Source organism: Neomonachus schauinslandi, chromosome 2 (genome assembly GCF_002201575.2).
Source record: "Neomonachus schauinslandi chromosome 2, ASM220157v2, whole genome shotgun sequence".
Taxonomy (NCBI): Eukaryota; Metazoa; Chordata; class Mammalia; order Carnivora; family Phocidae; genus Neomonachus; species Neomonachus schauinslandi.
In genome coordinates this window covers 62960104-62974211 of record NC_058404.1, presented here as the reverse complement: position 1 = coordinate 62974211, position 14108 = coordinate 62960104, and the positions used below count along the sequence as shown (strand labels likewise).

Genomic DNA, 14108 nt, shown 5'->3' with positions numbered 1-14108 from the left:
CATTTTCTTCATATGGTTTTGTACGTTTCTTGGCAAGTTTATTCTTAGGTATTTTATCTTTATTGTTACTCTTGGAGTCTTCCCTGATATTTATAACTGGTTTCTTACTTCGTATCTGATTCCTGATTCAATTTCCTTTTTATTGCACCATAACTCATTAGACTGGGTGCATTCCGAAGTGTACTGTTCATGCATGAATTTTACCTTCATTGTGCCCTCGTGAAAGCACAACGTGCCTCCCCACCCACTTCAGACTAGAGTGGATGCCCTTAAACTGTGGAATTCTGGCCACATTACTCAAACTTCTGGGCGCTTCCCTGTAACTTTAGGGAGTATCAGTTCTTTTAGTTCACACCCTCTGCACCCAGAGTGTTTGGATTCATACATTGTTTTCTTCCTTGTCACCTGAAATACTCTAGCACTTGGTAAGCATACTACATATCTCTGAGAGATGATAGATTTTTGTTTTGTTCGTAGAGAAAAGAAAATGAACATTGCAGTGGTCCAAATTCCTATAATGAACTTTTCCCAGTGTTCCTCATCATTTGGGATATAGGGCATTTTCATGCTAAAATATACTGCCTGCTGTGTTCACTACTCATTGGCTGCCCAGGCCTTCCCAGGAGACATACCACATTTTCTTTATCGAGGGCACTCAGGAAATCCAGGGGTTACTCTTCATCCTTCATTAGTTCTCTGCCTACTTAAATTGTCTGTTGCCCACAGCTCTCCTCAAATACTTGAGATTTACCAGAAAGTAGCTTGAGTATTCATTAAGTAGTTGGCACATATTGCCACAGTATTTAAATCTGTAAATAAATATTTGAAAAAGCCAAGAGTCAAAATAATGCCTCAGCCCACACCATTGCATTTTTTAATAATCTTAGAAAGGAGGACAATTTGAACCAGGGACTGAGAAGTCATTCCTTTCCCTGACAGAGAGCTGCCAACACAGGCAGTTTCATTTGAACTGTAAAGAGTCTTCATGCCATAGGAAGGACTGCACATCCATACTTATTTTGGGAGCTGGGGGATAAAGCACCAGAGGGTAAGACTGTCGGGGGTCATGGTATATGCCTTGCCTGATGACATCATATGAAGCATTGAGCTGGTCAACACTTAGGACTGGTGTGATTCCTGATCTCCCAACTGGATTCAGAGAACTGTGAGGCACAGTGCCTGCCCCCAAGCTGAGCAGTGACATAAGCACTATAGAATTGAAGAACAGTAGAACTTTGACAGTGTAAAGTGATGATAATGCAGACTGTGCAAGATTTACTAACCTCAAATGCACTATCTAGGTGTGATTCGCTCTGGGGGGTTTAGGAGCTAGAGGTAATCCCTTCAGGCTAAAGTGGTTGGAGAGAATGTAGAACTTTCACTGTGACTTGAAACTTAAAGAAAGCAGAGTGGATGGTGAGAGGGGCTTCTCAGGTCAGGACAACGGCAGGAAAAAGCTTAGAAAAGTGAAAAGATGGTTAAACCCAGAGGCTAGCAATTTGGCTTCTCCATCCAGGAATTCCCTAACCTCTCATTAGCCCAGGGTCAGCAAACTTCTTAAAGGACCAGAGTACGTATTTTAGGAGTTGTGGGTTATATGGTCTCTGTCACAACTCAAGTGCCCCCTACTGTGAAAGCAGTCACAGACCTACATAAATGAGTGGGTGGGGCTGTGTTCCAGTGAGACTTTATTTATGGGTGCAGAAATTTGAATTTCACTTAATTTTTTCTGTGTCACAAAATATTTTTTCTTTTGGTTGTTTTTCAACCATTAAAAAATGTAAAAACCATTCCTAGCTCATAGGTTCTACAAAAAATAATCACGACCCCTGATTTAGCTCACTAACATGATAAATCAGGAGTATGTTATGCAAATTGAGTATAAACATACAGAGTAGAAGATCCAAAATTTGAAAGCTGTGGGAGCTGTATACAGGTTTAAGTAGTTGGCACATATTGCCACAGTATTTAAATTTGTAAATAAATATTTGAAAAAGCCAAGAGTCAAAATAATGCCTCAGCCCACACCATTGCATTTTTTAATAATCTTAGAAAGGAGGACAATTTAGTGGTTAGATATTCTTGCTAATGAATAGAGTTCTATTTAGCCAGTGTTCTCCTAAGAGCAGTTTATATTCTGACAACAGCTGTGAACTTACTGGAATGCAGCCTTTAGATAGTGTGGTAGTCTGGTTGCATATTCATCATTAACTGCCGGATTTCTTCTGCAGGGATGGTCTACATGGCTGGGCTCGTTTTTGCTGTCGGTGGCTTTAATGGCTCCTTGAGAGTCCGCACTGTAGATTCCTATGACCCCGTGAAAGATCAGTGGACCAGCGTTGCAAACATGCGGGACCGCAGAAGCACTTTGGGGGCCGCTGTATTGAATGGATTGTTATATGCCGTGGGAGGCTTTGATGGCAGCACAGGTAACTTCCTTTTGGTCTTTTCTACGTTGCATTAGAATTAACATAGCAGTCAAGTTTAGGGAATAAACTGTGGCAAAATTAGGAGACATTTGAGTGTTTTACAGGTATTATAAAGGTAAGTTTAAAATCTCCCATCAAGAGTTCTTATAAGGGGCGCCTGGGTGGCTCAGTGGGTTCAGCGTCTGCCTTGGGCTCAGGTCATGATCCCGGGGTCCTGGGATCAAGTCCCGCATTGGGCTCCCTGCTTGGCAGGGAGCCTGCTTCTCCCTCTCCCTCTGTGTGCTCACTCTCTCTCTCTCTCAAATAAATAAATAAATCTTTTTTTAAAAAAAAGAGTTCTTTTAAATAATGGAAGAGTACTAAGTATATAAATTTCCTTCTTTATGCATATCACCATCAGTCCCCTTACATTTAAAAAGTTAAGAAATGTCAGTAGCTTGGGTAGGAGCCCTGGGGAAAAGAGGCTAGTCCTATGTATCATGTAATTGATATGTTTACATTCCAGCATTTTCCTCTTTTAATTTAGTCCAATTTAACATAACCTGAAGTACTCTTCCCTAATAATATATATAAAGGAACAGTCACCTCACTTTTTTTTTTTAGAGGAGGAAGTGAAGAGCATTGTGCTTTATTACAGGTTTATCATCCGTGGAAGCATATAATATAAAGTCTAATGAGTGGTTTCACGTGGCTCCAATGAACACAAGGAGGAGCAGCGTAGGTGTCGGTGTTGTCGGAGGTGGGTGCTGACAGTCGTTTCGGGTGAACCTTTCCAGGCACGGATGGCTTCTTGATTGCTCTGAGGGATTCTTCCAATAACCTAAACACCAGTTTTCTAAATGGGCAAGCAAACGATCATTTAAACAAGGAAAGGAAAAGCCATTGTCAACTTGTATTATTTTTTAAAAATGAGCTTGTGTATATAAACTAAGTTGTGGAAGCCCTCGTTCTCCCCCTCCTCCTTCTCTCCCTTTGTCCTCTTCTTCACCCCTTTCTCTTCTCTCTCTCTCTCTCTCTCTATTTGTAACCTATATAAAACTGTTAACTGATCTTAATTCAGTTGTTTAGGGAACAAATCAGATGACATGTGCAAAATTTTACTTCTGGAGAAAGCTGTTCCACATTTAAGAGGATGGGTTGCCACAATTATTTATTTATATCCTACCTTGTCCACCAAAAGAGCTTAAGAAAGGCTGTAACTATTATTTTTTGGTGTGATTTTTTTTTTTTTTAATCTGCTTGGGCAGATTTGTGGGTTCTCACTCTCTCCCTACTATTGGTATAATTCTTTGTACTAACTTTTTTTAAAAACAACTTTATTGCAATATAATTCACATACCATACAATTCACCCATTTAAAGTGTACAATTCAATGTGCACACATCACCACAATTCATTTTAGAACATTTTTATTCCCCCCAAAAGCAGCCCCACTCCCCTTAGCTGTCACCCCCATCTCCCCAGACCTCAGCAGCCACTAATCTACTTTGTCTCTATATAAATTTCCCATTTTTGGACATTTCATATTAATGAAATAATACAGTATGTGATCTTTTGTGACTGGCTTCTTTGATTGAAAATAATGTTTTCTGGGTTCATCTGTGTTGTAGCATTTACTAGTACCTCATTTCTTTTTATCACCAAATAATATTCTACTGTATACTGGTACTAATTCTTGATTTAACTTTTTTTTCCCATTACTAAGATTACCAGGATATTTAATTCTGTTTCCTACGATGTTGTTTACTTACCAAATAATATTATCCAAAGATGCAATGAGTGTACTTTGTTTTATTATTCAGATTTATTAATGAAAATATTAATATCATCAAATACACCCTGCAGATCTTCATAATGTGGTTTGGTAACTTCTTCGATCACCATTAGGCAAGATCTTTATAGTTTATAAAAATGGGTAATAAAAGGGAAACTGCTACTCTGGAGGAAAATACTTTATGCCTTGAAAAAATAGCTTTTTATGAATTTGGCTTTCTTTGTGGTTCCATGTTTAGGTTTGCTCTATGCTGTAGGGGGGTATGATGGAGCTTCACGTCAATGTCTTAGCACAGTAGAATGCTATAATGCTACAACAAATGAATGGACCTATATAGCAGAAATGAGCACCAGACGGAGTGGAGCCGGTATGTAGGAAACTCATTTAGATTAAAGCACAAAAATGAGGGGCGCCTGGGTGGCTCAGTCGTTAAGTGTCTGCTTTCAGCTCAGGTCATGATCCCAGGGTCCTGGGATCGAGCCCGGCATCGGGCTCCCTGCTCCATGGGAAGCCTGCTTCTCCCTCTCCCACTCCCCCTGCTTGTGTTCCCTCTCTCGCTGTGTCTCTCTCTGTCAAATAAATAAATAAAATCTTTTAAAAAAAGCCAAAAACACAAAAATGTTGGAAAAGAATTAATAAACAAGTGAAATGATTCATTGGCTTTTACCAGAAAACATATATACTGATTTTAATGACATTGTTAAATGTCTTTTGAATTAATTATCTATAATTAAAGATCACTTTGTAAAATTCCTAAGTGCCATATTAAAGGCTTCTTGTATCACTTATATTTTTTGACATTCTTTGAGTTTTTGTTCTTAGTTCTTATCGAACTTCATAATCAAGTCTCTTCATATCCATTTCTTACAAGTTTTGTGCTTTAATACTGGTTTGCTTTTACTGTGAAAGTTGTTTTCAGAAGGATTATGTTAAATGACTTTCCTCTCTGTGTTTCTTCCTCATACTATTTTTTATTTTATTTGACATGCCTTTTTTAGAATAATAGTTCTTATTGAGATTCTCATTTGTCAAATCAATTCATTTCCATTTCTTGTGTGCTTTAATATTGACTTACTTTTATAAGTCATTTGAATAAACCCTCGTATGTTACAAATTTGTCACTTTTACTCTACTGTAGTTTGGTTTTTGTGTTTTATAGGTGTTGGCGTGTTAAACAACTTACTGTATGCTGTTGGGGGTCATGATGGTCCTTTAGTACGAAAAAGTGTTGAAGTGTATGATCCTACCACCAATACATGGAGACAGGTTGCAGATATGAACATGTGCAGAAGAAATGCAGGTATCTGTCTAGCTTACGATTATGGAATTTATATTGATATGTATTCAGAGTTTTACTAGTATTGTCGTATATTTTCATTCTTCTTTTACTGATTTGGGTTTTCTAATAGATGAGCTCTTTAAAAACAAACTTATGTAGTAATCCTATATAGTGAATGCCTAGCATAGTGGCTACTTTTTGGTAATAATGTAGACTAAATTAGAGGAAGAGCCCTCTATATTTGATGCTTAAATTCATCCATTCTTACCACAGATATTTTTGAGTGCGTACCATGTATCATGTACTGGAGATCCCAATCCTCAGGGGATTTAGTCTGGTTGAGTAAATATTTATATCAGGTTAAAAGCTCGTTGTTTATCTTGAAGCTTGAAGAAGCTAACCCTAGGGCGCCTGGGTGGCCCAGTTGGTTAAGCGACTGCCTTCGGCTCAGGTCATGATCCTGGAGTCCCTGGATCGAGTCCCACATCGGGCTCCCTGCTCGGCAGGGAGTCTGCTTCTCCCTCTGACCCTCCCCCCTCTCATGCTCTATCTCATTGTCTCTCTCAAATAAATAAATAAAATCTTTAAAAAAAAAAAAAAAGAAGCTAACCCTAATTTAATATAGTTCATGATTTCTAAAGTTGGAAAAGCTAAAACAACATATCAACAATAAGTAATTTTTTTAAAGATTTATTTATTTGAGAGAGAGAGAGAGAGCGAACATGAGCAGGGGGAGGGGCAGAGGGAGAGGAAGAGAAATCCTCAAGCAGACTCCCTGCTGAGCATGGAGTCCGACATAGGGCTTGATCCCAGAACACTGAGATCATGACCTGAGCCGAAATCAAAAGAGTCGGACACTTAATCGACTGAGCCACCCAGGTGCCCTACAACAGCAAGTAATTTTAAGAAAGCTGAGGTCTTCACGATTAGGGAACTAACTACTTAAAAAGAAGACCTATGGAAGGGAAATAGAAATGGAAAATAGATTCAGGATAGCTAAATAGTCTTTTCAGGAAATGCGAGTCATCTTTTAAAAGCCATTATCTTCATGCCATTTCCCATAGTCCAAAATAAGTTCCTCTTGATTCTCAAACTCACTGTACACCACTGGATGATTTTGCAAGATGCACCCTCCCTCCCCCCCCAAAATGCTCTTCTTAATTTCTCTTTATTTTTAAAAAATTTCTAATTAAGTGATGTGATTGTGAGGGGAAACTAAGTATGTGGGACTGCAAGGATCTTTCCCTTCATCCAATCAATTGTATTTGGTGAGGTACTAAAAATCTCTTGGCTATAGATAGTCAAGAACCATGGTAAGACCCACAAATCTGGGCCCTAAATAGAGTAAGTGCTTGACCCTAATACATATTAGATTAGAAAAGCCACAGTAATATGTGCATGTGCCTTGCTGGATTGGGAAATTTATTTGCATTTTGAGCTTTCATTATTTTCCTAAACACTGGAATAGTCTGATTTTTTCCCCCTCTACCTGTATTTTATTGTTTTCAAATCAAAATTAGCTCATTTCTTCTTGCTAGAAGAATAAGGCAGTAATTTGTGAATGTAGAACTATCATCTTGCTCTTACTTTTTAAGCAGTTGAACTACATTAAAATGATATGAGTTTGCTTCTTGTCAAGAGATTAGAATAATAACACAACTGAATTTGAGCATATCCATTCCATTTGCACAGAAGATACTAATGCTGGGGCGCTTGGGTGGCTCAGTCGGCTAAGCATCTGCCTTTGGCACAGGTCATGATCTCAGGGTCCTGGGGTCGAGCCCCACATTGAGCCCCACACTGGGCTGTCTGCTCAGTAGGGAGCCTGCTTCTCCCTCTCCCTCTGCCACTCCCCTTGCTTGTGCTCTCTCTTGCTTTCTCTCAAATAAATAAATAAAATCTTTAAAAAAAGATACTATTGATAGTGCATTTTTAAATGTTGTATAGAGATTTGGACTCATTACTTTGTTATGTTAAAAATCTACAAGCATCTGTTAATTATGTTAGCAAAATCATCTACAAAACTACAGAAACCAGTGTGTGGGCAGCATCCTTCTGGATGTTTTGATGCTTTCTGGTACCAGTTAGCTCTGAACCTTGTTTAAAATTATAAAAAATATGCTTTTAAAGTATAAAAGTAAAGAGATTTTACAAGTTTACTTTTTAACTCAATTTTTTCAAAAAAATTTACATTTAGAAAACAGTTGCATAAGTATGCAAAGAAGTATGCAAGAGGGATCCTTGTTCATTGCAACATCATTGATAAGAGCAAAAAAACTGAAAATAACTTAATATCTATCAGCAAAGACAATTACATTATGGTATTATAGATGAATACTATGCAGCCATTAAGCATTATGTATATATTTATTAACTTAGGGAAATGTCCAAGGTATGTTGTTTGGGAGTGGGTAATAAAGTAGTGTGTGTAGTATAAGCAACTTTAAGGTTAAAAAAAGAAGTATCTGAGTATATATGCATAGATAAGAGTCAGCAAGAGTAGCGATCAGAATTTCAATGGTCATTATTCTAATTAGTACAGAATTAGAGGTGATTTTTTTTTTAAGATTTTATTTATTTATTTGACAGAGAGAGACACAGCGAGAGAGGGAACACAAGCAGGGGGAGTAGGAGCGGGAGAAGCAGGCTCTCCACTGGGCAGGGAGCCGGATGCGGGGCTCGATCCCAGGACCCTGGGACCATGACCTGAGCTGAAGGCAGACGCTTAACAACTGAGCCACTCAGGCACCCCTGATCTTTTTTTATATATACTTTTCTAGATATTTTGAATTTTTGCAAAAAATGAGTTATTCTAGTAATAATGAAATAAATAATGCCTTTCTCTCCTTTTACAGGAGATAAAATAGTTAACCAGTATCATTTCAGAATTCAGAATCATTTTTACCTTCTACCAATATATATTTTTTCTTTAGGATTTTCTAAGAAGCTGACTTCGGGAGAGTTAACTAAACTTTTTGACCTTTACTTTTTTTTTTTTTAACAAAGTAAGAATTAAAATAGTTTCTGATCTATAAAGTAAGGTTATTATGAAGATTAATTGAAACAATGCCCATATAAAACAACTACTACACAAATGGAACGAGGAGGAGCTTGGAAGTGGTATTAGACTGTCAAATATAAAGGGAATTGTTTTCATGTTCACCATCTTCTCTTCTTGCCCCTTTTCAAGGAAATAAGTGTCTCTGGATCACCTCACCAAATACATATAGGGATATTTATATTTACCCAAATTTTTAAAATAATTGTTTTCTCTCTGCATACTTTTTTAAAGGAGTTTGTGCAGTTAATGGTCTGTTATATGTAGTTGGCGGGGATGATGGTTCCTGTAACTTGGCATCTGTAGAATATTATAATCCAACAACTGATAAATGGACAGTTGTGTCATCTTGTATGAGCACAGGGAGAAGTTACGCAGGTAATAATTGTCTAATTTTCTTACGGTCTTCTATTAAATGAAAAAATTATGTCATCATGATTTTTATATTAATGTTCTAGGGAGAATTTTCTCAAAGTAATTTCTTATTCTCAAAATAATTAATATTGGATGTATATATTTTAAAATAAAGCACTGGTATTGTTTTGTCATTCTACAGTCATTTGAATTCAAAATCCCAAACCTTTCTAGTGCAGAATCGTATAATAAAACTTAATATGGCTAAAATCTGTATGGAGTAGAGTGGAGTTCACTATGTGGCAAGGCTTTCATTACTCAGATATCCAAGAAATAGGACTATTAGAACATCTCCCCTGGCAGGGTGCCATGTGATAGTACTATAGTGAGACTGTGGAGTAATTTTTCTTAAGCATAGCACTGGGTGAATGATAAAATACCATTTTGGGTCCATTCTCTTAGAAAGAGAAATAGTAATAATCTTTAATGAATATAATGATGAGTCTTTAAAGTTGTATGTTGCATATTATTCTGATGATAGATACATATGTATATTGCTTTAAATTCTAATATTCATTCTAATATTGACCCAGGAGTCGAGATTAAAGAGTTTATACTAATTAGCCATCACTGTTATTTATGTATCATCCAAAACAACACCTAATAGAAGAACTATATACAGTAGGCTCCAAGAATAACATGGCTCAAAATTAGGTGAAATTTTTTAATAGCTTTTTATTGAGATATAACTGACATAGAATAAATAGTGTATATTTAAAGTGTACAGTTTTATTAGTTTTGACATATGTATATACCCATGAACCCATCATCACAATCAAGATAATGAAAATATCCATCACCCCCAAAAGTTTCTTGTGTCCCTTTTGAGTATTAGGTGAATTTTGATATTTCCTAAGTAAAATTATTTTCCCTTAATTATAACCATAAAGAGCAAAAGAGTAGTTCTGGATTAAGTAGTCTGATGTAGTTCTGGTCCATAACTGAGTAGAGATTTCACTGTCATTTAGATTAAAATGATAGTATTCAAGTTGAAGAAAGAGATCTTGAAACACCATGATTCGTTCAGTCCCTATTGTTTCAGTAATAAAGAATTCACTCTTTTCTCAGACGTACAGAATGCTGCCTGTGACTTCTGTTTTATTTCTTTCTTTGCTCAGGGGTCACAGTTATTGATAAACCATTATGAGCCGGAAGGACATTTTTGGCATATTTATACATGAGAAGCAGGCTTCACCAAGTATTTCTGAAGCGACTCAGAGTCTAGCACTTCTCCACTTGTGGCTGCTCTTTAAGTCTCAGCAGAAGATCAGATCGGCTGCCTTAATAGGCCTCAGATACTGAAGATTATTTTTGGTAGAAGCACTGCATAGGCTTTTTCTGCAATGAGCAGCAGCTGACTGAATTTTAATAAGAAACCGGACTACAGTACTTATTCTGTAGTCTTTAGACAACAGTTGCTTTCTTAAAGACTAGTTCTTACCAACCTCAAATGACTATGGATTATTTTGTGAAGGACGATAATGTGTTCTTGTAAAATTAAATTTTATCTTTATTCCTTCTCCTGAAAATCTGTATACACAGGAACTGAAAATCTGAACAGGTATTAAAATCTGTATAAGTATACAAAGTAGCTGAGGAATAAAACTGTTTGCTTTTATAAAATATCTTTGATTACATGAGTATAATAAATTGTGTGCATATAAATGTGTGTCTATATGCTTTCCTTTAAATATGTTTGAAAAGATGTTTGAAACTTGATTATACTATTTATAATTGGCACAGTACTTTGAATTATGCCAGTACTACATTGTAAAACAGAGTTGTATTTTTTGATATTTAACAATGCTTAACACTTTAAAATGCCACTTCTGAGGAATGAACATGGTGTAACACACTTAAATATGTGTGATGCCAAACTTTTTTAAATAAAATATAAATTATGCTTATTTATTATTTTCTTTAGTTTAATCTTGGTCATGTTTTGGTGTGTATTTTTAATTTTTTTCTTAAAGTAACACTTTGGCATGAACATTACTACAGGTTTTTGATGAATATAATGAATGTATGGAATTCAACTGAGTTTGCATGGTCTTAAGAATTTTTTCTGTGTGTATAAATTTAGCTGCTATTAACAGAAGAGAGAATTTTCTGTGAGTAGCCATGTGTGTTGATCAAATACAGTTTTTCTGAGATCTTCAATTAATCTCACTTTAAAATGACCGAAACATGTCTTTCTTGAATATCTTTGAATAAAAGTTTGTATATTATTTGTTTCACATTGTCCTTGATTTTTATCTATTTAGTTTCATATTAAAAAGTTGCCTGTTTTGTTTTTCTGTTCTTTTTTAAAATTTGCATTTTCTAACTTCACAAATCAGTATTTTTAACTTGTTGCCAAAGGAACCTAAAAGGCAAGTCTGTTATAAGTAACTGAAGTCGTTGAAAATTGTGATCAAAGAAAAAGTTATCTCAACCATCAGAGAAAAATCTCCCAAGTATTGGTGAAATTTCAAGTTTTTATATTCCTCTGTCTCTAATACAAGCCCAAGATGACAATAAAACAAATAGCAAAGGACCAAAGATTAAGTCAAAGAAAAAATACCTACTCCAGAGCAACGGAGAAATAAATTGTGGTTTTGATACTAAATCAAAGGAATTGAGGGGATGGGAGTAGAGGAGTGGGATAGACAGCTTAGGTTGTGGACCCTGAGAGGGTGCAGAGGGGAGGGGGATGAGAAGGAGAAAGTGTGATGGGATATGGTGGTTATGCCTCAGAAGAGGAATTAACTCATGAACAGAAGTTTAGCCAGAACAATCGATAATCAAGAGCAAGAATTATACCTATGATAAAATTTCCATTTAGTTTAACAGAGTACTGAAATTTAAACATAAAACCATACTTAATACTTATTTGAACTTTTAATTATAAATGGAAATATAAGGAATTTAATCAGAAAAAGAAAAAGCCTCTGCTTACCTTATGAAAGAATGAATTTCTGGGGCGCCTGGGTGGCCCAGTCATTAAGCGGCTGCCTTTGGCTCAGGTCCTGATTTCAGGGTCCTGGGATCAGGCCCCACATCGGGCTCCCTGCATCGGGCTCCCTGCTCCGCGGGAAGCCTGCTTCTCCCTCTCCCACTCCCCCTGCTTGTGTTCCCTCTCTCACTGTCTCTCTCTCTCTGTCAAATAAATAAAATCTTTAAAAAAAAAAAAAATGAATTTATGCTTCAGTGTGGCTCCAAGCACATCCACTGTCAACAAACATGTTGAAGATCTAATGAACTTGGAGAACTATTAGCTGTTTTGGTGGCATCAAGGAAAATGTGTGTCATTATCTTTCCTGATCACTTCCAAACACTAATATTTTATGAAACTTCTGTGAATTATCAATTAAAGATTTATCAAAAAAATAAATTTTTAAGCTTTTCTTGAAATGCAATCTATTAAGGTTATAAAATCTTAGATACTTAGCATGTCAAGTACCTCTTTGTCTTTACTTCCTTCAAAGCTTTAATAGCTAGACTAAACTAGTTTGCCAAGGTTTGTCAGTAGGTAGATTCATAACTATGTTTTCAGAAGCTTTGGATATACCCTGCTCCCCCATACTCCTCTGTCTTTCCAGTTTGGAATGCCCCACCTTTAAAAAAGGCATATAGAAGTATTCCTGGCTTGTTCTATTATTGTATGAGAAATAGAGATCAGAAATTGAGGCAGAGAGGCACTTTAGAAATCCTGCCAAGGGAACAGCACCAGGTTTGAGTAGCGTTCAAGGCTAGATTTAGGTACCTGCATTGTGAAGCAACTCTGCTGCCTGCTTTGCTTGGATCTATGCCTTGTTGGCCAAAAGCAATGGTGGCTATGGTTAAGGTGGATGATGTGTATACTACTAAGAGACTTTGACTTCCCTTCCTTTTCCTTGTGGACTCTGGCATATGATTCCTGGTTTTTATTCTCCCTTATAGCATGGGGACCTGGGTATTTATAATCTCAGCTGCTGATGGGTTATGAAATTTCTCCTTTAATAGATACAAGGACATCATAATATTACACCGTGATGTGCTAAACAAGCCTGCCTTTTGTTTCAGTTTGATCTTGAGCAAATTGCCTCCTCCTGACTTGTATGGCAGTCAGTGCCTCATTTTGGAGAAGAGGTTACATGGGAGAGTGGAATCACACTTTGAATCAAGACTCTGGGGTTCCAACCTGGCTTCATGACTCCAAGGAAAAAAGCAGTGTGTGTACTGGAAAATCTATGGGCATAAGAATTAGAAGGCTCTGAATTTGCATCCCCCCCTCCCCATTAGCTGCTAGCTGTGACTTTAAACATGTTACTTAACCTCTGACCCTTATCTTTCTGCTCTAAAATAGCAACAGTAGTGCCTGCGTCACAAGGTTATTGTGGAATTTGAAAGAAATGATGTATGTGAATATGCCTGGAATACAGAGGACCCTCAGTAAATTACCACTTTTGTTACTGTTCTCTGAACCCCCCCCCCATTTCTTTATTGTAGGGAAATAAGTGAGTTGAGCTGCCCTATCTGTATTTCCTTTCAGCTCTAAATATCCAGGACTTAAAATAGTAATTTGACCCCTCCAATACATACACCTGCTCTGATTTAGAAAATATATCTACTGTGGTAGGACTCCAAGTCTGAAATGAAAACCAACATTTACTGAGCACTTCCTGTATTCCAAGTACTATGCAAATGGCCTTACATAAATATTTACCATCCTAACAAACTTTTTTACAGAGGTACTAGATAAAACTTTGAGAAGTTAGCACACTGCTAATTGACAAAGCCTTGTAAATCTGACCCCATAGTGCATGTTCTTCACAGTACTGGAGAAAGTGCAGCAGGTTTGGGCAGATGGAAAAGCGGACTGCAGATGCAGTCACATCCACAACCTCAGCCAATAAGAGGGGGAGCTCTGGAGCTGGTGAGGGGCTCATCCTGCATCAACCAGTCACTGGACTCAGGCTGCCCCCTGGAGAGGGGGTGTGCCAGAGGGGAGAGGTGGCTCTCTTTGCCAACACTCAGTAGCTGAATGCCTGCTTCAGTCCCGAAGAAGGGGACCTGAGTGGTGCACCGCAGCATCCACTCCAGGACACCATTCACCTTCCTTCACAGGCCTCCTCTAAAGATAGGGCTCTGACCACCCAAAGGGCAGATCCCATTTCTTTTCATTTGATTTGA

At 37.2% G+C, this 14108-nt stretch overlaps 1 protein-coding gene across 2 annotated transcripts in view; it reads left to right on the top strand.

The window, feature by feature from the left end:
• Window positions 1-11191, top strand: part of KLHL2 (kelch like family member 2) — a 101955-nt gene extending 90764 nt beyond the window's left edge. For both annotated transcript variants that reach the window (XM_021698808.2, XM_021698809.1), the window contains 6 exons: window positions 2232-2429; window positions 3067-3168; window positions 4442-4570; window positions 5363-5503; window positions 8775-8918; window positions 10073-11191. In XM_021698808.2, coding sequence (XP_021554483.1) covers window positions 2232-2429; window positions 3067-3168; window positions 4442-4570; window positions 5363-5503; window positions 8775-8918; window positions 10073-10101 — 743 coding nt within the window. In that variant the 3' untranslated portion in view covers window positions 10102-11191. The remainder of the gene's footprint in view (window positions 1-2231; window positions 2430-3066; window positions 3169-4441; window positions 4571-5362; window positions 5504-8774; window positions 8919-10072) is intronic.
• Window positions 11192-14108: the final 2917 nt, after the last annotated feature.